Below are 26,753 nucleotides of genomic sequence, written 5' to 3'. Positions count from 1 at the left end.
ATACAGGCAGGAGGGATCCCAGGCCCTCCTGCCCTCGATGCAACACGTATAAGTACCGACTAGGTAACCTGTCAAAAGTTTTGGTTATACCTGCTGTACGCCTAGGTGTAGGTCGGCCCACTTCCCGCCCACCGTCCGCCCTTTCCCCTCCTCTAAAAACGCCTCTTTTTGCTCTATGTGTTTAGAGGCAGGGGAAAGGCCTAAGCTGGTTTTAGATACGTCTAAATCCAGCTTTGATTATGGGTACTTGGACGATCAGGCTTTTTGATCGTCCAAGTACTCATTTAGGCCACTTTTTAGACGTTTTGTTGTTGGTTTTTTTAAAAATTATTAACCCCATATTGTTCCAATCTTTTATACATACAAACAGGATTCCACCAAAAAGAATAATTTAGTCGTGAGGCAGATTTCCAGTTTAACAGAACCTACTATATACTCACAGATATTAACATATCAATCAGTTTTGGTTTACATAAAGAGTGAGTAAAGCAGACATGTAAAGAACGTAAAATTACTATATCATGCGAAATATCAGAGGTACAGTTCATTATTACTTTGATAGTGGACCAGATGTTCCAAAAAGGGCGAACCTCCTTGCAGTCAAAAAGCATGTAAGATAGTGTTCCTGGTAAGGTGGAACAGTGCCAGCATTTATTATCTATTTGAAGTGAGACTTTTTTCATACGAGATGGAGTTCATTCCACATCCCACATTAGGAAAATGAAGGGTAAAACCATTTCTCTAGTTTATTGCTTCCTTCGAGACTCACATTTTATAAATTCAGATGATGTATGGTCTCCAAAGCTCAGTGTTTCCTTATCTCACTTTAACTGGAAAACCTTTTGGTCTAAGACAAATAGGCTAACAGATAGTAGAGGCCTATTTCAATCACTGTATTTCTTAATGTGGAATGTGGAATGTGGCATGGACAAAGGGACTTTCTGCTGCTTGGTCAGATGCATATTGTTCTAATGAGCACCACAGCTTATACAGTGTTGTCACTCGTTGAATTCAGATTTCTCTACCTCACCTGCTGATAGGAAGGGATAACACCCATCAGTGCAGAACAATGTGTCTGACTAAAGGAAATTAAATTATCAGATTGGACATAATTTCTTCTTACTAAACATACAAGTAGACTTTCAGTTTTCTGGCACCCATGGATATTGGTAGATGCTGGATAACTGTAGTTTTTTGATTGAGAGCTACTCTAAGAATAGTATTGTCTCCCTTCCAACCTCTCTTCCTCTTTCTGTCATTCCCCCACCCCCACTTGTAGGTCCAGCATCTGTTCCTCCCTTCCCATCCTCCTTTCTGGTCTGGGTCACTTTCTCTCCCCACCCCACTTGTGGGTCCAGTATCCATCCATCTCCCCTCCCCTGCCTTTCATCCTGCTTGGACCCTCCCCCCCACACTTCTGGTGTACCTCCTCCCCAAATCTGCCTTCCCTCCCTCTCTCTGCACAGATCTGGCCTCCTGTACCTTCCTAGTTTACTTGAAGCAGCAGCGGCAGCCGATCACCAGAGGCAACACTGTAAGCCTCTGCCATGTCGGAAGTGATGCAGTAGAGTAAAAGCCTTGCCGATGCTGGCCGTGAGCAGCCTGTTTACAGCACTGCCTCTGCTAACCAGCCTCGCTGCTGCTTCGGGTGAAGAAAGGGGGTTAGCAGGTCAGGACCGCTGCCACTGCTGCTTATGCTTTGGTGGGGAGGGGGGTTGGCGGGTCAGGACTGCTGTCACTACTGTTTTCAGGTAAGGGAGGGAGGGCAGGGGGCTTTGGAGGGTCAGGACCACTGCTACTGCTTCGGGTAAGAGAGGGAGGGAAGGAGGAGGGTTTGTGGGTTAGGACCACTGTCACGGCTGCTTTGGGTGCTGTAGGGAGGATGGTTTTTTTGTTTATTGGCGTTTTATTTGCCAGTTGGGTGAGAGTGCCGGTTGCTTGAGTACCGGTTAATTGGGATTTTACTGTACATTCCCACCACATATGATCTATTTTACCCATTGTTTACAGAGCAAATAAGCTCTCTAATGTTTATTTATTTATGTACATTTAGAAGGTTATTTTAATTTATTTAAAAAAAAATTTTTGTTGTGTGTGGAGGTTTTTTTTCATATACATTTTATTAGCGTTGAAAACCATATGTAATTTATACCTGATTAATTTTATTTTTTATTTTTTTAACTATAGGTAGATGATCCAGAAGTGTGATGACTTTATAGTCAAGATGGAGAAAATAAGAAGAGTAGAACATGATCCTGGGCTTTAGAAATCATATCTTGAATTTTTAAGAATGAAAGACATTACCAGCTGTCTAGATGAATACAGAAGGCTGAAAGAGTTGTGATGGCAAAAAATAAGGAACCTCGTCCTCCTTCATATACTATTAGTGTGGTTGGACTTTCTGGAACTGAAAAGGATAAAGGAAATTGTGGTGTTGGAAAGTCTTGCTTGTGCAATAGATATGTACGCCCAAAAGCAGATGAATATTATTCTGAGCATACCTCTGTGCTTAGCACAATTGATTTTGGTGGGCGTGTGGTTAATAATGATCACTTTTTGTACTGGGGTGATGTAACACAAAAAGGTGAAGAAGGAATAGAAAGCAAACATCATGTAATTGAACAGACTGAATTTATTGATGATCAAACGTTCCTGCCTCATCGGAGTACAAACTTACAACCGTATATAAAACGAGCAGCAGCCTCAAAATTGCAGTCAGCAGAAAAACTGATGTATATTTGCACTGACCAGTTAGGCTTAGAGCAAGATTTTGATCAGAAGCAAATACCTGAAGGAAAACTAAACATAGACGGCTTTATTTTATGTATTGATGTAAGTCAAGGATGCAACAGAAAATTTGATGATCAGCTTAAATTTGTGAATAATCTCTATATACAGTTAGTAAAATCAAAGAAACCTATAATCATTGCAGCAACTAAATGTGATGAATGTGTGGATCATTACTTGCGAGAAGTTCAAGCTTTTGCTGCAAATAAAAAGAATCATCTTGTCGTAGAAACGTCAGCTCGATTCAATGTCAACGTTGAGACATGTTTTACTTCTTTGGTACAAATGCTAGATAAAACTCGTGGCAAACCCAAAATAATTCCTTATCTGGATGCCTATAAAACACAGAGACAGCTTGTTGCTACAGCAACAGATAAATTTGAGAAACTTATTGTGCAAACTGTGAGAGATTATCATGCAACTTGGAAAACTATTAGTAATAAATTGAAAAACCATCCTGATTATGATGACTATATAAATTTAGAAGGGACACAAAAGGCTAAAAATACTTTTTCAAAACACATAGATCAACTCAAGCAAGAACATATTAGGAAAAAAAGAGAAGAATATGTTAATACATTACCACGAGCTTTTAATGCCCTTCTGCCAAAGCTTGAAGAAATTGAACATTTAAGTTGGTCAGATGCTCTAAAATTTCTAGAGAAAAGGTCAGATTTTAATTTGTGGTTTGTGGTGCTGGAAAAAACGCCCTGGGATGAGACAGACCATGTTGACAAAGTAAACGATAGAAGGATTCCATTTGACCTTCTTTGTACTTTGGAAGCTGAGAAAGTATATCAAAATCATGTTCAACATTTAATATCAGAAAAAAGGAGAATTGAAATGAAAGAAAAATTCAAAAAAAATCTTGAGAAAATACTGTCCATTTCACCTGGTCAACCTTGGGAGGATGTTGTGTGTTTTGTAATGGAAGATGAGGCCTATAGGTATATAAATGAAATAGATCGTAAAGATGTTTACAGTAAGCATCAACGTGAAATTGTTGAGAAAGCCAAAGAGGAGTTTCAGGAAATGCTTTTTGAGCACTCTGAACTGTTCTATGACTTGGACCTTAATGCAACACCCAGCACAGATAAAATGAGTGAAATTCATGCAGTTCTTGGTGAAGAACCAAGATACAAAGCTTTACAGAAACTTGCTCCTGATAGGGAGTCCCTTCTACTTAAACACATAGGATTTGTGTATCATCCCACTAAGGAAACATGTCTTAGCAGCCAGAATTGTATGGACATTAAAGTAGAGCAGATACTTGCTAACAGTCTCTTGCAGTTAGATCTTGGTCGTTTAAATTTGTACCAAGATAGTGCCAACATTGATAAAGTTAATCTTTTCATTCTAGGCAAAGATGGTCTAGCACAGGAATTGGCAAATGAAATTCGGACACAGTCCACAGATGATGAGTATGCTTTAGATGGAAAAATATATGAACTTGAGCTTAAGCCAATTGATGCAAATTCACCTTATCTTTCAAGTCAATTGTGGGCATCTACTTTTAAACCACATGGGTGTTTCTGTGTTTTTCATTCAATTGAATCACTTAATTTTATTGGAGAATGCATTACAAAAATAAGGTCTGAAGCTACCCAGATTAAACGAGACAAGTATATGGCTAATCTTCCATATACACTAATATTAGCTAATCAGCGAGACAGTGTTAGCAAAAATTTGCCTATTTTAAGGCATCAGGGTCAGCAGTTGGCAAACAAACTTCAGTGTCCTTTTGTTGATGTACCTTCTGGCACATACCCTCGCAAATTTAATGAAACTCAAATAAAGCAAGCTCTGAGAGGTGTGCTGGAATCTATCAAACATAATTTTGACATTGTGAGTGCTATTCCTACTATTAAAGATCTGTCAGAAGCAGACTTAAGAATTGTGATGTGTGCTATGTGTGGGGACCCATTCAGTGTGAACCTTATACTTTCACCTTTTCTTGACTCTCGTAACTGTAGTGCTGCTCATCCTGGGCAAAACAACTCGCTGATCCTTGATAAAATCATAGGTGAGAAAAGAAGGCGAATACAGATAACAATATTGTCCTATCATTCTTCAATTGGTGTAAGGAAGGATGAATTGGTGCATGGATATATATTAGTTTACTCTGCGAAACGGAAAGCATCAATGGGAATGTTACGTGCATTTCTTTCAGAAGTGCAGGATACTATTCCAGTCCAGTTGGTTGCTGTTACTGATAGTCAAGCAGACTTTTTTGAGAATGAAGCAATTAAGGAGTTAATGACTGAAGGAGAGCACATAGCTACTGAGATTTCTGCTAAATTTACAGCTTTATATTCCTTTTCGCAGTATCATCGTCAGACAGAAGTTTTTACACTCTTCTTTAGTGATGCTTTAGAGAAGAAGAACATGATTGAAAACTGTTATATGTCAGATAGCATTAGAGATTCAACAAGTGCAAGTGAAGATGTTTTCCTTCATTCACCCAGAGGAAATTCTACACCTTTCAACTGCTATCCAGATTCTGAAGATGATACTGAAGCTCCTCCCCCATATAGTCCAGATGGGGATGATGTGCAGCTTCTTCCTACACCAAGTTCAAAGAATCGCTTAGATCTGGAAGGAAATGAGTATCCTGTACATAGTACACCTCTTAATTGTCATGAACATGAGCGTAATCATAAAGTGCCTCCACCTATAAAACCTAAGCCTAAAACAAATGTTAAAAAACTGGACCCAAATCTTGTTAAAACAATTGAAGCTGGTATTGTCAAAAATCTAAGAAAAACAACATTTCGAGGGTCTTCAGCACACCCAGAGGATTTGGATCTATGTGAAAATTATACAGACCCCATTGATGCTATTTTCAAAGTCAGAGCTTTTGCTGATGACATCTACAGAATGTCAGATGACAGCCAGAATCGTAGTAGTAAACTTCGGAACCCTTTTCTTCAGAACGTCCAGGGAGATGAAGAAAATGGTTTTCCTGACAGACTGTCAAAGAATCATGGAGAAAGGCGGCCTTCAAAATATAAATATAAGTCCAAAACACTGTTTAGCAAAGCTAAATCTTATTATAGGAGGACACATTCAGATGCAAGTGATGATGAGGCCTTTGCTAACATATTACATAAAAGGAAAGGAAAGCATCATGGAAGTGAAGAGGATCCTCTCCTTTCACCAGTGGAAACCTGGAGAGGTGGTATTGATAACCCTGCTATTACATCAGATCAAGACGTATTTGAGAAAAAAACAAAGTATCCCAAATACAAAGCAAAGGGAGACAAGGTAATTTTTCTTTGTAAGTTATTGTATTTTAGAACTTTAACCTAATTAAGCAAAATGTTTGGTTATGTTCAAAACCTGCCTTTCAGCTGATTGCTTTACGTATTAACTTGCTTGTAATAATGTTCTTTGTCAATCCTTACTTGGGGAGGCAATGTATAAATTACTTAACAAAAATTTGCAGGGCAAAACATTTTGAGATGATTGCATACATATTTATGTACTGAATAATAAATCATTTTTGTTTCATTTTTATATTAATCATTTAACCCTTTCAGTTAGTGGGTCATTCCACACCAACTGTACAAATTTTCAGAATGATCCCCACTTTACCGTCTCCAATTTCAATGAAATTTGGCACATAGATGCTGTGGCTTGAAAAATTAAGCCCTACAAAGTTTCAACCTTGAAAACATGAAATTCATGTAGTAAGAGGTGCCTAAGTAGAGGCCCTAAAATTTTTGTGTATATCATACGAAATAAATGGGCAACTTCAAGGACCTCCTGTACACAGAATATGGCTAACATCAGCCTGAAATTTAATCTACATGTACAACTTTTTGTACTTAATGAGCTCTATCCAATGCTTTTTGAATCAAAATGATTGCTGGTGTTAACACTGAAATACAAGGCTTCAAAAATGGGTAAAATTTGTTATTAATATTTTTGCTGCTCTGTTTGACTTGTAAATAAATGAAAGCAGGCCTTGAAATTTTCATACATGAATAGTAATCAATAGTTGAGCAGGTGTACCAACTGAGAAGAAACCATTTAAATTTGTTACAAATCTATAGCACCCCAAATATGAAGCCAAAAAATTAGCGAATTGAGTTTTTGGCCAACTTTGGCATTGAAGTGCACTTAGCCTAGACTTTTGAAACTCTAAAAGCTTAAGTACAAAAAGTTGCACCAGTAGACTAAGGGCTCCTTTTACTAAGCTGCGCTAGCGGTTTTAGCGCGTGCTGCATTGCCGCGTGCATTAGACGCTAATTCCTGCATTGAGCTGTTGTTAGTTCTTGGAGCGTAGCACGGAGTTAGCGTGCGTAGCAATGCAGCGTGTGCTAAAAACGCTAGCGCACCTTAGTAAAAGGAGCCCTAAATTTCAGGCTGATGTTAGCAATACTCTGTGTTCAGGAGTCCCTTGAAGTTGCCTGTTTCATATGACACGCATAAAAATTTTAAGGCCTCTACTTAGGCACCTATTACTAACGTGTTTCCCTGAAAATAAGACACTGTCTTAGTTTAATTTTGGGCCCAAAAAACGCACTAGGTCTTATTTTCGGGTAGGGCTTATTTTGTTCATGTACATGATCATCTCTCCCTTCCTCTCCTTCACCCCAATTCTTCATCTTTCTTTTTTCTCCCCCACATGTGCAACATCTTTCCTCCCCTCTCACCCAACCCCTGTGCAGCAGAACCCTTGCCCACCTTCTATCATTACATCCGTCGTGCAGCAGAATCCTTTGCCCAGCTTCCATCTTTCCCTCCCTCTCATCGCTTGTGCAGCAGAACCCTTGAGCACTTTGTGCCGCGCAGTCGAACCGTCGAATCGCCTTTGACCCTCCATCCTTTCTTTCCAACCGAACCCTGCTGACCGCGACCATAAATACCTTCTGGCAGAGCAGCGTCGGGCCAGTAGCACTCTAAACAGGCTGCTTCGCGGCCTTCTCGCTGGGACCTTCTCTATGCCTCGTTACTAATGACATCATCAGTGACGTGGCAGAGGGAATTCCCCAGCGAGAAGGCCATGAAGCAGCTTGTTTTAGAGTGCTGCTGGCCCGACGTTGCTCTGCCGGAAGGTATTTATGGTTGTGGTTGAGAAGGAAGGATGGAGGGTCAGCGGGGGTTCAGCGGTTCGGATGCCTGATGGGAGCGGGAGCAAGCGTGACTGCTGACGACTAGGGCTTATTTTGGGGGGTAGGGCTTATATTAAGACCTACCCCGAAAATTTTGCTAGGGCTTACAGTGTTCTCCCCAGAAATTTTTTCCAGCCAGGTGGCACGAAAAAGTAGCCGGGTGGGGCGGGACGGGGAAATTTGGTGGTGCAAATTTGGTGCTATGCAAATTACCCCTCCCTGCTTACGATGAAGGATTAGGAATGGGGAAGAGGGTTGGCATGCGGCCGGGAATGCTATGAAAATTACCTCTCCCTGCTCATGGTGAAGGAGTAGGGCAGGGATGTCCAACCTAGAGAGTTGCGCGGGGACAGAAATCCCACTCGTCCCCGCCAAAGTCCCACCCGTCCCCGTGAGGACTCCCACCCGTCCCCGCGAGGAATCCCTCCGTCCCCACCCGTCCCCGCGAGGAATCCCCTACGTCCCCGCCCATCCCTATAAACTTCAGAAATAGTTATTTCATTTAATTATTCTACTGAATTAAAGGCTCTGGTAGAAACCCATTTACAAATAAGCAAAAAGACTATTAATTTGGAAATATTAATTGGGAAGAATACATACTTTATAAACAGGTTTCTACCAGAGCCTCTAATGTTTATAAATTTTTATCAACACAACTAATATACTACTTTATCCTGAAGCAAAAAAAAAAAAAGAAAATAATTTTTTTCCTACCTTTGTTGCCTGGTTTCTGCTTTCCTCATGTTCTCATTCAATTCCTTCCATCCACTGTCTCTCTTCTCTCTGCGTCTTCCATTTGCTCTGTTACTGTGCCTCTCCCTTTCTCTCCCCTTCCAAATTGGTCTGGCACCCATCTTCTTCCCTCCGCTCCCCCCCATAATCTGCCATCTCTGTCTTCTTCCCTGCCAGCGTCTTCTCCCCACTCTCTCTTCCCCATTTCCTTTCAGCGTCCTTATCCCCCCCATCTTCCCCATGTCCTGTCAGCATCCTTTTCTCCCCTCTGTCTTCCACATGTGCTTTCAGCGTCCTTCTCCCCCCCCCCCCGTCTTCCCATGTCCTTTCAGCGTCCTTCTCCACCCCTTTGTCTTCCCCATGTCCTTTCAGGGTCCTTCTCCCCCCTCTGTCTTCCCCATGTGCTTTCAGCATCCTTCTCCACCCCTTTGTCTTCCCCAGTGCTTTCAGCGTCCTTCTCCCACCTCAGTTTTACCCATTTCCCTTAAGTGTCTTTTGTTCTCCACTCCACCTTTCCTCCCTTTCGCCCTCCCTGCCCCTTACCTTTGTGGCGCTTCCCCACCCGACTGACAACAGAACAGGCCCGGTCGGACAAACCTCCCTGCCCTGTAGCCGCGGATCTAAATTACCTTCTTACAGCAGCTGGAGTATTGAAGCTGCTGTAAGAAGGTAATTTAGATTCGTGGCTATAGGGCAGGGAGGTTTGTCGGCCGAGCCTGTTGTCGGTCGATCAGGGGAAGTGCCACAAAGGTAAGGGACCTGACCGGCTGTGCACACTCCCCCCTCCCCATGCTGCACCCGGGGCGGACCGCCCCCCGCTTTGGTACACCACTGCCTTCTCCCTACCTGCCCTGCCGCACTCAGCCGACCGGAAGTCTTTCCGATGTCAGCGCTGACGTCGGAGGAAGGGAGGGCTTTGCTTAAGCCCTCCCTCCGACGTCAGTGCTGACATCGGGGAAGACTTCCAATTGGCTATGTGTGCTGCAGCAGGGCAGGCAGAAAATGGAAGACGAAGCCTCGCAGCAGGGCAGGTAGGAAAGGTATTGAACCCCGCGGGATCCCCGAGAGCACGAGGGGCATCCCCATGGGATCCCCGCGACCCTAGGGGGTGTCCCAGCGGGATCCCCGTGACCCAAAGGGGGAACCCGCGGGATTCCCATCGTCCCCGTTCCCATGCAGCTCTCTAGTCCAACCTTTTGGCTTCCCTGGGCTGCAATGGAGAAAAAAAAAATTTTCTGGGGCTGCACAATCACTAACACTAGCTGATGAGAAAAAAAACAAACAAACGCTGAGCAGGTTCCAAATTTGCAATCACTAATATAGAAGATGTACAAATCTAATAATAAACCTTCATTAAAGGGACACTGTGGAGAGGAACCCAAAAAAGCAGTGATGCTTACCCTGACTGAGTGATCCTCCACGTGCACCGATGACAGTGGGAGCGGCCACAGGCTTCCGCATCCCCACTCTGATGAGCAGGGATGCGCGCTCCTAGTTTTCCCATTCACTTCTATTACAGCTATGGTGAGCCTCTATAGAGGTGAGCTTCATCAGAGCTGGGATGCTGCATCAGCTGTCAGCAGCGCACATGGAGGATCGTTCAGTCAGGGTAAATATTACTGCTTTTTTGGGCCTCCCACTTTGAGCTTAGGCTCCCTCAAAATGAACATCTCCCCTGCTGTAGCTAGTAGGGGGTCCCCAACTGACGGCCACCTCCTCCTCTCTAAATTCCCAAGTTCTTCAGCTGGCAGTAATATTGCAGAGCTATTGCCTTCCCTCCTCCCTGCCCCCCCCCACCTTGGCTTTCATGCATGCATGAAAGCAGTGGCAGCTTGAGGATATGGCCTTTGGTTCCAAAGCTTGGAGATTTTGGGTTGCCAGACTGGAGGAAGATGTCTTCAGATGGCAGGGCTTGGGAATCCCCAATAGCTCAAGTATTTGTAAATTGCACTCAGGCGGGGAGAAACTTTAGTGCCCATCCACTAATTTTGAGCTCCATTCCCTCTCCTAAATCAGCTGTATATGACTACACCACTGAATACAAAAATAATTGTGATATCATATCCCAAAGCTAACATATTCCAGTTAATAAATTCAAAATAAAACAATTTTTTCTACCTTTTTGTCTGGATGTTTTGTTTTTCCATCATCTTGGTCCCAGTTTCTCTTTCTGCTTTTTGTCTATCTTCAACTAATTCTCTTTCCAGTGTCTGCTGTCCATTTTTTTCTCCTCTTCTTTCTTGTTTCATTTTTCAGCTGATCAAAGGCAGGAGAGGGCTGCTGGGGTGCCAGCGGGTGCTTAAATTGTACTTAAGAAGCTGGGTACTATTTCCGACCTCCTCTTCCTGGTACTAAAGTCATGGTTATACCAATCAGGAGCTGCTTTGATACGCCAGATTGATGTAACCATGACTTTAGTACCAGGAAGAGGCAGTCAGAAAATACCATGAATTACTGAGTCTGCGATTTGCAAACCGCAAATTCACGGGGGTTTACTGTATACCTGAATGTAACTTGCCTTGAGCTATTACTAAAGTTTTAGCAAAAAAATGTTGAAAGAGTTGGTAGATGAATTACTTATAGGGGAATTTGTGCCCAAATTTTGCAATTTCTTCATATTTGTCAAAAATTACACAATCCTCTTTCTTCCCCTTGTAGTTTTTCTCTCTCTCCACATTTCTACACCCTCACTTTTTCTCACTTCTTTCTTTGCAAATACTGTTTCCCCCCACATTCAGCTGGCAGGAGGTGAGCATGACAAACACTAAGCTTAACTTCTGCACTGGGCTGTTCTGAAATCTCAATCTCTTTATCTTATTCTTCAGTTACTTCATCCAGCCTGTCAGCAGCAGATCCTTAAGCACATCCTCTCTTCTTGCTGCAAGGCCACCAAATCATGCAGATCTTCCCTCTTCCAGATTGTCCTGCAGTGCTTCTTCCTTACCCTACAGAACCTGCAGTTGTGTAGCATCGATGTTCTGATAACAGCCCTGGCTGTGGCAGGAACCTCTCTACATCTCTTTGTGGTCCCTGATTGGCAGAGTCCTTTATGATGATAGTTCACTATCTCGTCTGGTACTTCTGGTTGTTCTTGTGTAACCTTATCACCCCTGGTATACAGATCTAGTTTGATTGCTGAGGGCATAGGGGCTTCCGAGATGGTTCTGAATTAATCTTTGATTATATCTCTATCTTTATGTTCTTGGTGCTGCTCTTTTTTCTTTCTTCAGAGGAGGTGTCTTATAATACAGGGTTATTCTCCCTTTGTTATTTCCATAAAGGCCAGAACAAGTCTACTTTCCTGGCTTATGTCTGAGACTGGAACAGTTTTGAGCACTATTATTGGTGGGTGCAGTTTCCTGACATTCTTGAATTTCTGCATCGGGGCCTGGAGCAGGGATTAACCCTTAGTTCACTCAAATTTATTCATACCTTTTAATTTCCTTTCCTTGAATTCTGGTAGACCAGATAATGGTTTTCATTTGCTACCAGAGCAGGCATTCTTGGGGTATCCTTAGCAAGTCAGGTGGATATTGGTTGCTTTTCGTGTGATTGAAATGGCTTCACTTCCTGGACAGACCTTTTCTGCCCCAATAGGATGTTAATCAGTTCTGAATGTCCCATTGGGGGCTCCCATTTGAGCACTTGAGGACCTCCCTTGAAGATTTTCTTTTTGGTAGCCATTGCTTCTGGACTTGTCCCAAGGGACCCATCTGTCTCCTCTTTGAAGGAAGAAGTTTACTGTTGAACAGTGCCATCTTTTCTGCCAAAAATGTTATCCTCCTACCATGTGAATCAGTCAGTGGGTTTACTGGTATTCTCAGAACTGATGGAGTTAGCGAAAAAACTGTACAAGCTGGATGTGTGTAGAGTGCTAATCTGATATTTGGAGGTGACCAATTCATTTTGGCTTTCTGATTTCTTGTTTGTCCTCATTCAGGGGCCACAGAAGGAACAGGTAGCCTCTAAGTCCTTGATAGTACATTGGATTAAGGCCACCATTGAGGTGGTCTGCATCACATAAAGCAAGGTGGTTCCAGGAGGCCTACTACTTATTATTTCTATAGCGCTACTAGGCATACTGAAGACATATTCTGCCTGGGCTCAGGAAGCTTCCTGGGTAGAAGCTTGGTTAGTTGTGCCAGAGAGCATATTGTAAAGCAACTTTGTGTTATGCTTGCTACAGTAGTTTTTTAATGGGGTTTATGTGGTGTGTGGTGATTTGAACCTAGTTCTGCTTTGTCAGTGACATTCTAGAGAATTCTAGGCTGTGCTGGCCTTTATACTCAGTGATACCAGAATAATTCATTATCTCTATCTTCATCTGCTGATTTTTTTTTTTTTTGGGGGGGGGAGAGGGGACACACCACTTATCTGGACTGGTTTAGCAGGACTCAAGGGAAGGAAATTACCGGTAATAGGTATGAATAAATTTCATCATAGCCATTTTGCATAAAATTTGAAATTTATTCCACAAAAAAAGTCTAATTTTCACGTGACTAGCTATATTCACATTTATAGAACTGAATTGCCTCCATATGGTAGATTGTAAAAGAGCACATTCTATATTAACAGAAGTAAAGATTTTAGAATATCCACCCAATTCTTTGTCTCTTAGATTCTAACAAGAGTGACCATCACAAAATGTGCAACTGCAAATTGAATCTCAAAATATACCTCCCACTTTCCTTTTAGAGTACAAAAAATGTTTTTCTCACAAGCTCCTTTTGACAGAGGGTTCTTTGCATTCTTGCTGCATATGAACAAAAAAGCTTTGTAGACCTTTTCTAATATTAGCTAGTAAATTATTCTGAAACTGGATATGATGGTCCATGGAGAATACCAGTTACAGGTAAGCAAATTGCTTTATTACCAATGGACTGTCGGGGCTGCCTGTTGTAAATAACCTTATGAGCTTGTTTTGTAATATGACTTTTATGTAATAAGCAATGTTAATGTGATGTTTTCAGTTCTGTTATAAAAGTAATGCTATGTTTTACTGCCTCAGAAAACGAAACCCCCAACGTTCAACCCACCAACCCGTAGAAACTGGGAAAGTAATTATTTTGGGATGTCCTTACAGAATCTGATTTCAGCTGAACAGCCCATACCTCTCTTTGTTGAAAAGTGTGTCAGCTTCATTGAAGATACAGGTAGGATAGTGATTTCTTTAAAAGTAATGTAAAATTTGAATTGTGTTTAATTTGAATTGTGTGTAATTAAAAATATTTCCTTAGCAACATCAGCAGATAAATCCAGAGACTAGTGGGATAGCAGGTGGAGATAAAGAACTGATTTACAGGTACACCTCTTGAATGGAACGTTCCCTGTACCTTCAGTATCTCCAGCAGTGGATGGTCACTATTTCACTAGCTCTTGGTTTTTGCTGTGTATTTCCAGATTTTCTTCTTTAGGCTCCTGTTGAGTTTTTCTCTTCAGTGACATAGGGGTGTGTGGCTGAGCGGTGCCAGCTTTAGGAGTTACACCTTGCCCCCCCCCCCCCCCCAAGTTCCCTGCTCCACCCTCCCCTCTGGTAGATTGAGAGGTTTGGTTGAGACTATTTTTTTCTTCTTTCCCTTTTAAAAAAAAAAAAATAGTTCAACATTTGTTTAGCTGGGCTATACTTTTTCTGTCAGCTTACAGCTTACAACTGCCAGCTATAACAAGTGTTCCTGCCTTGGTCGGGTAAGCAGACTTTCCCGTTACTTTTCTGTGGTAATTTTTTCTATCGGCTTTAGTAGTTCTGTGTGTGTGGTTTGCAGGCAAATGGCAACAGAGGTGGTTAAGAGGTGTTCACGCTGTGGGAAGCGCTGAACACCATTGGGGTTGGGTGCGGCTGGCTGCATGGATGCTGCGGGGGAGGAGGCCAACATGGTGTCGGGCTAGTCAGCAGTTTCCCGTGCAAATGAAGCGCGGCTGCGCACCCCTGCTCTTTCAGTGATGCCGACTTCGGCTCCAATCACATCGGAAGTTGTGAGGAGTCAGAATTCAGTACTCGGCTTCCTTGTCTACTGGGAGCGGCTGCAAGGCAGGGGCACTTTTCTGCTCTGCTGGTAGGAACGCTGGCAACTCATTTTTCCTCGGAGTTTGTAGTACTTTTGCACCAGGCCTTTTTATTGCAGAACAATCGGTCTAAGCAACTTGAAAATGCTATCTTAGCAAGTGGTGCTCAAGCCTCGAGCTGTCAGCCTCATTTGGATACCCAGGGGTCTAAATGCCATAAGGTGGTTTCCACAGATGGTGGAGACCCTTAATTGGATACCAACCTTTCCCTTGTTTTCTCAAGTTCTTTGGAGGAGTGGAGGTAGGTGGAGCGCTTATTGGGGAAGCAGATGATCCCACGGCCTTGTGGCTTTTCACAGAGAGGAATTGGCATCATTCATTTCTAAGGCGTTACAGGGTCTGAATATTTCACAGGCGGACCCACAGGTGGCAGGAACTGCAAACCCTCTTATGGCTGGCACGAGAAAGCCTCCAAAAGCATTTCCTGTCCACGAGGCCATGCAGGAGCTTATTGCTGCCCAGTGGGACACGCCGAAGGCGGGTCTCTGAGTGGCAAAGGCCATGCGGTAGTTGTATCTCGTAGCACAGGATGAGCTAGAAAGGTTTAAGCTCCCGAGAGTGGACGCTTTGATGGCTGCTGTTACCAAAAAGACTACTCTTGCCAGTCCGGGGGGGTGGGGGTGGGGTGTAGCTGAAAGATACCCAGGATAGAATGACTGAAGCTGTCTTTTGAGGTAGTAGCTGTGATCTTGCAGGCAGCAGTATGCAGCTCTTATGCGGCTCGTGCCTGTCTGCATTGGGTTCATCAAAGGCAGCGTCCCGTCGGACTGGAGGACGGCTAACATCATTCCACTCCACAAGAAAGGCTCCAAGATGGAGACAGCAAACTACAGGCCAGTGAGTCTAACATCGATAGTAAGCAAACTAATGGAAGCTCTAATAAAACACCAATTGGATAAGATCCTGGATGAGGAAAATCTACGGGATCCCCGTCAACATGGATTTACAAAAGGGAGATCATGCCAATCCAACCTGATCAGCTTCTTTGACTGGGTGACGGGGAAGCTAGATATTGGGGAGTCCCTGGACATCGTGTACCTGGACTTTAGCAAAGCATTCGATAGCGTACCACACCGCAGGTTGCTGAGCAAGATGAGTTCTATAGGATTAGGTGACACATTGACGAAATGGGTTGGGAACTGGCTTGGAGGTAGGCTTCAAAGGGTGGTGGTGAACAGCACACCCTCTGAAATGACGGAGGTGATCAGTGGAGTGCCACAGGGCTCGGTCTTGGGCCCAATCCTATTCAACATCTTTATAAGGGACTTGGCAGAAGGGCTTCGGGGTAAAATAACATTATTTGCCGATGACATCCGTTGAAAATCAGGGGCGGGAAACTACGAGGTGACACCAGGAAATTCTTTTTCACTGAAAGAGTGGTTGATCGCTGGAATAGTCTTCCACTACAGGTGATTGAGGCCAGGAGCGTGCCTGATTTTAAGGCCAAATGGGATTGGCACATGGGATCTATTCACAGGGCAAAGGTAGGGGAGGGACATTAAGGTGGGCAGACTAGATGGGCCGTGGGCCCTTATCTGCCATCTATTTCTATGTTTCTATGTTTCTATGACGCCAAACTAAGTAATGTAGTGGGCAAATGCACAATAGATGATGTTTCAATGCCCGACAACATGATGCACGACCTACTCCTACTGGAGCGCTGGTCTAGGTCCTGGCAACTCAGCTTCAATGCCAAAAAATGCAAAGTTATGCACCTGGGCAGCCAAAATCCATGTAAGACTTACACCCTAAATGGCGAGATCCTAACAAGAACTGAAGCAGAACGTGACCTAGGGGTGATCGTCAGTGAGGACATGAAGGCTGCCAATCAAGTGGAGCAAGCTTCATCCAAAGCAAGACAAGTCATAGGTTGCATACGCAGGGGTTTCGTCAGCCGAAAGCCGGAAATCATTATGCCATTGTATAGATCCATGGTGAGGCCCCATCTGGAATACTGTGTGCAATTCTGGAGGCCGCATTATCGCAAGGATGTGCTGAGACTGGAGTCGGTTCAGAGAATGGCCACCCGGATGGTCTCAGGACTCAAGGATCTCCCATACGAGGAACGGCTAAACAAATTGCAACTATACTCACTCGAGGAGCGCAGAGAGAGGGGGGACATGATCGAGACGTTCAAGTATCTCTCGGGCCGCATAGAGACGGAGGAAGATATCTTCCTTTTCAAGGGTCCCACGACAACAAGAGGGCATCCGTGGAAAATTAGGGGAGGGGAAACTACGAGCTGACACCAGGAAATTCTTTTTCACAGAAAGGGTGGTTGATCGCTGGAATAGTCTTCCACTGCATGTGATCGAGGCCAGCAGCGTGCCTGATTTTAAGGCCAAATGGGATCGTCACATGGGATCTATTCACAGGGCGAAGGTAGGGGAGGGATCTATTCACAGGGCGAAGGTAGGGGAGGGACATAAGGGTGGGCAGACTAGATGGGCCTTGGCCCTTATCTGCCGTCTATTTCTATGTTTCTGTGGTATGTTGGAGTCAGGGGTACCTCTTCCCTCAGAGTTTCTGGATGTAGAGACGGGCTTGGCATATTTGGCAGATGCCTTATGATGTCATCCGGGCGTCGGCTAAACAGATGTTACTCTTAGTGGTTTCTCGCAGATATGTTTGCACCATTGGGCGATGGATACGGCTTCCAAGCTACATCCAGTATGCCTTTCTTTAAGGGTCGGCTGTTTTGTGAGGATTTAGACAAGTTGGTGAAGTATTTCGGAGATTCAAAATAAGAACATAAGAATTGCCACTGCTGAGTCAGACCAGTGGTCCATCATGCCCAGCAGTCCGCTCATGCGGCGGCCCTCTGGTCTAAGACCAGCACCCTAATTGAAACTAGCCCTACCAGCACACATTCTTGTTCAACAGAAACTTGTCTAACTTTGTCTTGAATCCTTGGAGGGTATTTTCCCCTATAACAGCCTCTGGAAGGGCGTTCCAGCTTTCTACCACTCTCTGGGTGAAGAAGAACTTCCTTACGTTTGTACGGAATCTATCCCCTTTCAACTTTAGAGAGTGCCCTCTTGTTCTCCCTACCTTGGAGAGGGTGAACAACCTGTCCTTATCTACTAAGTCTATCCCCATCAGTACTTTGAATGTTTTGATCATGACCCCTCTCAATCTCCTCTGTTCAAGAGAGAAGAGGCCCAGTTTCTCTAATCTTTTGCTGTACGGCAGCTCCTCCAGCCCCTTAACCATCTTAGTCGCTCTTCTCTGGACCCTTTCGAGTAGTACCGTGTCCTCCTTCAGGTACTGCGACCAGTGCTGGATGCAGTACTCCAGGTGAGGGCATACCATGGCCTGGTACAGCGGCATGATAACCTTCTCTGATCTGTTCGTGATCCCCTTCTTTATCATTCCTAGCATTCTGTTTGCCCTTTTTGCTGCCGCCGCACATTGTGTGGATGGCTTCATCGACCTGTCGATCAGAACTCCCAAGTCCCTTTCCTGGGAGGTCTCTCCAAGTACCTCCCCGGACATCCTGTATTCGTGCATGAGATTTTTGTTACCGACATGCATCACTTTACATTTATCCACGTTGAACCTCATCTGGCATGTCGATACCCATTCCTCGAGCTTGATTATGTCACGTTGCAGATCTTCGCAATCCCCCTGCGCCTTTACTACTCTGAATAACTTCGTATCATCCGCAAATTTAATCACCTCGCTCGTCGTACCTATGTTCAGATAATTTATAAAGATGTTAAAGAGCACGGGTCCAAGCACCGAGCCCTGCGGCACCCCACTGGTGACGCTCTTCCAGTCCGAGTATTGTCCATTTACCCCCACTCTCTGTTTCCTATGCTCCAGCCAGTTTTTAATCCACGTGAGTATTTCACCCTCAATTCCATGGCTTGCAATTTTCCGAAGTAGTCATTCATGCGGAACCTTGTCGAACGCCTTCTGAAAATCCAGATATACAATGTCGACTGGATCGCCCTTGTCTATCTGTCTGTTTACTCCCTCAAAGAAGTGCAGCAAGTTCGTCAAACACAATCTGCCTTTGCTAAAACCATGCTGACTGGTCCTCATCAGCCCGTTTCCGTCAAGGTGATCAATGATGCTGTCCTTTATCAGTGATTCTACCATCTTTCCCAGTACAGAGGTCACACTCACCGGTCTGTAGTTCCCCGGATCTCCCCTCGAACCTTTCTTGAAGATCGGTGTAACATTCGCTACCTTCCAGTCTTCCGGAATCTTTTCCGATTTGATCAACAGATTGGCTATTAGTTGAAGCAGTTCAGCTATGGTCCCTTTCAGTTCCTTAATGACCCTCGGATGGATGCCATCCGGTCCCGGGGATTTATCGCTTTTAAGCCTATCAATCTGCCTACATACCTCCTCTAGACTGACCGTCAATCCTGTCAGCTTTCCGTCTTCGTTTCCAGCAAATAGCCTGATGGGTTCCAGTATGCTGAGAGATTACCGGAAGATAAGCCTAAGGTGAAGGCATTGTCTTCCCAGGCCCATTTCTGGGACCAGGTAAACCGTCTTTCACTCCCTCTTATGGTTCGAATTTCAGAAAAATTCCTTTCGTCCTCTGAAACCAGCAGCTGCTCAGCCAGCCTGTACCCCAGCCTCGTTGCACACAGCAGGTTAGTTCTACATTGTTCCTCAATGTTTTTCTCTGTTGCCTTTCTGCCAGTTTATTACTTATTTTCATGTTTTGCAGAACAGACCAGTTCAGAAATTGTTTATGTTGATGGGGAGCTTCCCCAGTGCCCCCCTTTTTTGTTATTTATTTGTTCAGGTATATTGCTTGGCTTTGAGACTGAATTGCAGAGGGCTCTAACTCTCTAAGGTGGGAGGAACATGTGCTTAGAAAAGTATTAGGATTTCTGCAACTCCTGGATTACGGTAAGGGATTGAACACTTAGCATATGAAATCATCCAGGGACTAACAAAGAAGATTATTGAAGGTGAAAACCTAATCTTCCAATCACACAGTACAATGTTATTGAAAAATTGTAAAAACAATCAAAATCCTCCTCATAAATAAACCTGTTATCCATTGCCTTATTCAGAGCTCCTATCCATCATACAGCATTGACAAATACCTACAGCAGGTGGATGGTATTAATACTGTTCTGAGAAGTCATATTCAGGATACAAGAATATATAGAAATAAAGCAAAGGAGATAAGAAAATACCTTTTTTTATTGGACCGATTGAAATCATTTTATGATGAGCTTTCAAAGGTACGGCCACCACACCATTTAACTCAAGATACAAGAACAAAGAAGAAACAAACTCATCCAAGTGCCCTTTTGTTTCCTTACCTGTTATTAGCCAATAAAAAATAATTTTTTTTGAGAAAATGTGCATATGCTGCAGAAAAATAAGAAAGAAAGAAAAAATATATAACTAAAACGAATAGCCTTAATTTTTTAAATTGCAGTATTCTCTGCATTTCAGTAGCTTCTTACTTCAAAAAAACAGTAAAAATTTTAATATGGTAGAAAAATTGGTGCTGATTTTTACTCAAAGTTACTGATTAGACAAATAATTTCTACATTATTTGCAAATCAAATAATATGACCAACAACAGGGTTTCAACAAATATTACTTAGCTTAATGTTTAGTATAGTGTTTCTCAACTTCTTCAAGCAAAGTACCCCCTAACAAATATCAGCAGAGTACCCCTACCCAAGCTCTGCCCCTGTCCCCACCTCCATAATAATAGTACTAATTGTAATGCAATTTCTTCCATCCATTTTTCATATATACACAATATTATCTTATTAATACATAATGGTGACCACAAAATTAAAAAAAACACAAAGCACACTGTACGCACAGAAAATGTTAATTATCATTTATACATATATTTTTTTCAAAGAGATCTACGCAGATGACTTTAAAATATGCAATGTCACTTCAGTAACAGCTATAGAAAAATAGACAAATATAGTGCAAAATATAGACAGCAGATATAAATTCTCAAAACTGACACATTTCAATCACTAAATTGAAAATAAAATCATTTTTCCTATTTTTGTTGACTGGTGATTTCATGAGTCTCTGGTTGCACTTCCTACTGACTGTGCATTCAATATTTCTTTCTTTCTGCCTCCTGCATGCTTTCTCTCCTCCGGACCTCATTCCCTTCCCCAACCAATATCTCTCGCTATCCCTCCATGCATCCAACTTTTCTTCCTCTCTCCTCCACCTCTGTTGGCAACATGTCTCTCTCTTTCTCTCTCTCACTGTCCATCTGTCTTGAGAGATCCAGGCATCTCTCCCATTCCATCTACTGTCACATGCAACATTTCTCCCTCTCTCATCCCCCAGATCATGTGTAGAATTTTTTTACCACTGCCCACCAGCCCCATGCCCCTTTCTCCTTCTATCACCCCTCTCCATCACCATGCCACATCTCTCCCTCCATCACTATGTAAAGCATTCCTCCCCCTTGCATCCCCTTCAATCTGTCCCTCTGTTCCCACTTCACCACCATATTCAGCATTTTTCCCTCTCATCCTTCTATTCCCCATGCCCCCATGCATCTCTACCTCACTCCTCTCTCTATGCCCAATTCTCCTCTTTTCCTTTCTATTTCCTCCCTACAATGTCCATGTTCATGCCCCCTCCTTTCCTTCTGTGTCCTGAGTTCATGCCCCCTTCTCTGCCGTCCCACCTTTGTCCCAGATTCATTCCCCTACAATTCCCAACGCACTCCTTTCTCCCTTTGTCCTAGAAAGATCATGTTTGAGCTGCATTTGCTCCTTCTGCCTTCAGTGGCACTTGGGGGGGGGGAACGCACAGGCAGCAATTAATAAGCTGTACAAGGCTGACCCACAAGCCTTCCCTCTGACGTCAATGCTGACATTGGAGTGAAGGTTTCCGGGTCAGCTATGTGCAGCGTGTTAATCGCTGCCTACATGTCCTCCCAAGTGCCGCTGAACGTAGAAGGAACGAGTGAGGCTTGAGGTAACTGGGACCCCATGACCCCCTGCTGACCCAGAAGGCTTTTCTCTGACATCGGAGGGAAGCCCTATGGGTCGACTTCAGAGAGGGGGGGAAGGGTGGGCAGGGATCCCTGTCAGTGGTTTCACGGGAGGAAGGTGGGCAGGAAGGAGGGATCCCCAGTGGCAGTGGGCAGGGAATATCCTCCGCGGCGCCCAGGCCACATACCTCCAACAAGCGGCCCGCATTCCCCCATGGGTACGCGTACTGTGTGTCGAGAAACACTGGTTTAGTGCTCCTTTATTTCAGTTGCGTAGAGTTCGAATACACACTGTTTTCACATTGGTAGATCAGTTGACACCAACAGATTATGTCCCTCTATCAGCAGTTGGAGGCACGGAAACCAAAATCTTCTAGTGACATCATGGGTAAAAAAAGTGGTATAGCCTGAAACTTGTCAGTATTTCTTTGCCTCCAGCAGATAGTGCATGGTGGTCTAATGCATCAGGATTTCTTGGTACAGGTCTGACTCCCCAGGGTGCAGTCCAAAGCTTGTGGCTCAGCAGTCAAGTCTCATGGCCAGTGATTGACCATCAGGGATCAATCCTTAGACCTTTCTCTGTTCAAATCCAAGGGTGTCTATTCTTTTGAGGTCCTTAGAGAATGACACAGGGACAAATGTTTCTCTTTCCCCTTAGGAACTCATTTTCCCGTCCTGCCCTGGCGAGTTCTTTTCGTGTCCTTGCCCCATTCCTGCAAGCTCTGCCCTCATCTGCACAAGCCTCAAACACTTTAAAATCATAAATGTTTGAGGTTTGTGCAGTTAAGGCAGAGCTTACAGGAATGAGGTAGGAGCAACGACAAAACTCGTGACAGGGAAATTAAGTTCCTGTGGGGACGGGGACATATTTGTCCCCGTGTCATTCTCTAGTCCTTAATTATGGGCTCTTACTTGATAAGGTTTGTTGACAGGTACTACGGGGCCTTTGCTAGTGGGGGTGAGTATTTTTTTCTCCTATGATTTTCCCCCACACTCCCCCAACCTCTCTTTATTCCTCAGAGCCTCTGCAAGCCATAAAAAAAACCAAAAAACAGCCCCGTGTAAATTATTAAGCTTTACAGGGATATGTGTGCTATAGCTTGGTGTGGCACAGACCAAGCCCACACAGAGGCTCTAGGAATTTCTGTTGGCCCATTGAGCATGGTGTGTGAACAGGGTTGCTAAGGAGCCCAATGAAATACAGCAGAGGCACAGAGAAAACCCCCAGAGTGAATTCCTTCTGCAGATGACATGCGGTCATGGGGACACAACCCATCTGTCTAGAACAGTGGTCTCAAACTTGCGGCCCGTCAGTTACTATTTTGAGGCCCTCGGTATGTTTACTCTGTATTGTAACCACTTCGCTGATTGTCCAGCACTTCTTGTTGTAAACCGCCTCGAATTATCATGGCTTTGGCGGTATATAAAAATAGCACAGTTACTTACCGTAACAGGTGTTATCCAGGGACAGCAGGCATATATTCTCACATGTGGGTGACGTCATCTACGGAGCCCCGATGCGGAAGCATTTTCAAGCAAACTTGATTGAAGATTTAAGTTTGCTCTGCTGCTCCACGCATGCGTGCCTTCCTGCTCCACTAGGGGGTGCATCCCCTCGTGGTCTCCAGTTCACTTAACTAGCCAAGAAGCCAACCTCGGGGAGGTGGGTGGGTTGTGAGAATATATGCCTGCTGTCCCTGGATAACACCTGTTACGGTAAGTAACTGTGCTTTATCCCAGGACAAGCAGGCATGATATTCTCACATGTGGGTGACCTCCAAGCTTACTGAAGAGGGATGGAGGGAAGTTGGCAATTTAAGCAAATAGATTTCGCAACACCGATTGGCCGAACCGGCCATCGCTTCTGGACAGGGAGTCCAGACAGTAGTGGGAGGTGAAGGTATGAACCGAAGACCATGTGGCAGCCTTGCAGATTTCCTCAATAGGTGTTGACCTAAGGAAGGCTACGGAGGCTGCCATCGCTCGGACTTTGTGTCCCGTTACTCGACCATGCAGCGCGAGACCAGCCTGAGCGTAGCAAAAGGAGATGCAATCGGCCAACCAGTTGGACAAGGTGCGTTTGGAAACTGGGTGACCTAACCGGTTTGGGTCGAAGGACAAAAACAGTTGTGGGACTTTCCGGTGTGGCTGAGTGCGTTGGAGGTAAAAGGCCAACGCTCTTTTGCAGTCAAGAGTGTGGAGCGCCACTTCTCCGGGGTGAGAGTGGGGCTTGGGAAAAAACACAGGTAAGACAATGGACTGATTGAGATGGAAATCAGACACTACTTTCGGTAGGAACTTTGGATGGGTGCGGAGTACCACCTTGTCGTGATGGAATACCGTGAAGGGTGGGTCCGCTACCAGAGCTTGTAGCTCACTAACCCGCCGTGCGGACGTGAGCGCGAGTAGGAAAATTACCTTCCAAGTGAGGAATTTTGGATGGCATTTGTTTAGGGGCTCAAATGGAGGTTTCATTAGTTGAGCCAGAACCACGTTAAGGTCCCAAACCACCGGGGGAGGTTTGAGAGGGGGGTGGACGTTCAGCAGGCCCTTCATGAAGCGAGTGACTAAGGGATGGAGCGAGAGGGCTTTCCCTTCCAGGGGCTGATGAAAGGCCGCAATCGCACTGAGGTGTACTCGAATGGAGTTGGTCTTTAGGCCGGAATGAGATAGTTGAAGTAGATAGTCAAGGACCAGGGGGACGGGGATCGACACCGGGTCCTGGCTGTGGGAGGAGCACCAGGTTGAGAATCTGGTCCACTTTTGGGAGTAGCAGGTTCTCGTCGAGGTTTTTCTAGAGGCCTCCAATATCTCCTTGACTGATTGAGACACGGGGAGAGCAGTCAGGGGGAGAGAAACCAAGCATTCAGATGAAGAGATTGAAGATTGGGATGTAACAGTGAACCCTGACCCTGTGACAGTAGAGAGGGAAACAGAGGCAGAGGCAGTGGATCTCTGACACTGAGTTGAAGTAGAAGGGAAAACCACGGCTGGCGTGGCCAGCGAGGGGCAATCAGGATCAGGGTGGCTTGTACTGTTTTCAGGTGGACAAGCGTCCGCAGTATCAGAGGAAACGGCGGGAACGCGTACAGGAACCTTCCCTCCCAATCGAGGAGGAAGGCGTCGGCCTCGAGCCGGTCCGGGGAGTATATCCGGGAGCAGAAGAGAGGCAGCTTGTGATTGTGAGGGGACGCGAACAGGTTTATTTGAGGCGTCCCCCACCGTTCGAACACTCCTCGTAGGGCCTGAGAGTGTAGTGACCACTCGTGTGGCTGGAGGAGGCGGCTGAGTCTGTCCGCCAGGCAGTTTTGTTCTCCCTGTATGTACACCGCCCGAAGGAAGGTGTTGTTGGAGATTGCCCATTTCCAGAGGCGCAGGGCTTCCCGACAAAGGGGCCAAGACCCTGTGCCCCCTTGTTTGTTTACGTAGTACATCGCTACTTGATTGTCAGTTCGGATGAGAACCACTCGGTCACGGAGCAGATGTTGGAAGGCTACAGCTGCGAGGTAGATGGCCCGAAGTTCTAGCACGTTGATGTGGCAGCGGCGGTCTTGTGCTGACCACATTCCTTGGGTGCGTAGGCCGTCCAGATGGGCTCCCCAAGCGTACTCCGACGAGTCCGTGGTGAGTACCTTGCTGTGGGGTGGGGTGAGGAAGAGCAAACCTTTGGAAAGATTTGAAGAGTCGGCCCACCAGCGGAGCGATCGTTGCAATGAAGGAGTCACTGTCATGGAGTGGTCGATCGGGTCCTGGTCTTGACGCCATTGAGACGCCAGGGTCCATTGAGGGATTCTCAGATGGAGGCGGGCGAAGGGTGTGACATGGACGGTGGAGGCCATGTGGCCCAGGAGGGTCATCATCTGTCGGGCTGATACTGAGGTCAGTCGAGAGATCCTTCGGCTCAGACTTACTAACGCCTCCAGGCGCGGAGGGGGGAGGAAGGAACGGAGGCGAACCGTGTCCAGCGTGGCCCCGATGAACTGTAGGGACTGCGAGGGGCATAGTTGAGATTTTGGGAAGTTTATTTCGAACCCCAGACTTTGTAGGTAGGTAATAGTCTGTTGGGTCGCTGAGATAACCCCTTCTTTGGACGGGGCTTTGATTAGCCAGTCGTCCAGGTAGGGGAATACCTGGAGGCCCTGGGAGCGTAAGGTTGCTGCTACCACCACGAGGCACTTGGTGAAGACCCGAGGTGATGATGCTAGTCCGAAGGGGAGGACTCGGTATTGTAGGTGCCAGTCCCCTGCTTGGAAACGCAAAAACTTGCGGTGAGCGGGGTGCACTGGGACATGTGTGTACGCCTCCTTGAGATCGAGGGAGCAGAGCCAGTCGCCCTCGTCGATCAGGGGGTAGAGTGTTGGTAGTGAGAGCATCCGAAACTTTTCCCGTACCAGGAATTTGTTGAGGCGTCTCAAGTCTAGTATTGGGCGTAGGTCTCCCGTTTTTTTCGGTACCAGGAAGTAACGGGAGTAGAAGCCCTTCCCCCGTTGGTCGGGGGGGGACCTTCTCCACTGCTCTCAGGCGAAGCAGGTCTCGAGCTTCGGAGAGGAGTAGAGGTAGCTGAGTCTGGTTGGGAGGGCAATTCCTTGGGGGATTGTCCAGGGGAATGGCCCGAAAGTTGAGAGAGTACCCTGATGAGATCACGCCAAGGACCCATGTGTCCGACGTGAGTTGTTCCCAGCGAGGGTAAAAGGCTTTGAGTCGACCTCCGATGGGAAGGCGGCCTGGGACTATGGCGGAGGGGGCCCGCCCCCTTCCGCGTGTCCCGTCAAAAGGACGGGGATGGTTTGGTGGACGCGGGCGGTTGAGACTTGGGCATGGCCCTGTGATGGGCTTGCGGACGTCTGGGTGGGGGCCGCGAGAAAGAAGGGGTGGACTTTTGTGGGTAGCGGCGCGGAGGGGCCCTGTATGGCCTGGGCGCTGGCGGTTTGGGCTTTTGCCGGACAAGGGCGGCAAACGAGCGTTCATGTTCGGAGAGGCGTTTTGTCGCCGCCTCAATAGTGTCATCGAACAATTCCTTTCCCACGCAGGGGAGGTTAGCCAACCGGTCCTGTAAGTTGGGGTCCATGTCGACCAGGCGCAGCCAAGCTAGT

General features: G+C 45.4%; 1 protein-coding gene across 3 annotated transcripts in view; it reads left to right on the top strand.

The window, feature by feature from the left end:
- The window catches only part of ARHGAP5 (Rho GTPase activating protein 5), a 159,406-nt gene that overhangs the window by 58,382 nt on the left and 74,271 nt on the right, over positions 1–26,753 (top strand). For all 3 annotated transcript variants that reach the window (XR_004540060.1, XM_033951187.1, XM_033951186.1), the window contains exons 2-3: positions 2,188–6,051; positions 13,645–13,789. Coding sequence is in view for 2 of the 3 variants with exons in the window: in XM_033951187.1 (XP_033807078.1) it covers positions 2,344–6,051; positions 13,645–13,789 (3,853 nt within the window). In the remaining variant the exon portion in view is untranslated. The remainder of the gene's footprint in view (positions 1–2,187; positions 6,052–13,644; positions 13,790–26,753) is intronic.

This window comes from Geotrypetes seraphini, chromosome 7 (genome assembly GCF_902459505.1).
Source record: "Geotrypetes seraphini chromosome 7, aGeoSer1.1, whole genome shotgun sequence".
NCBI classification, from domain to species: Eukaryota; Metazoa; Chordata; class Amphibia; order Gymnophiona; family Dermophiidae; genus Geotrypetes; species Geotrypetes seraphini.
Note: the sequence above shows the minus strand (reverse complement) of the source record. Positions and strands in the feature narration are given on the sequence as shown.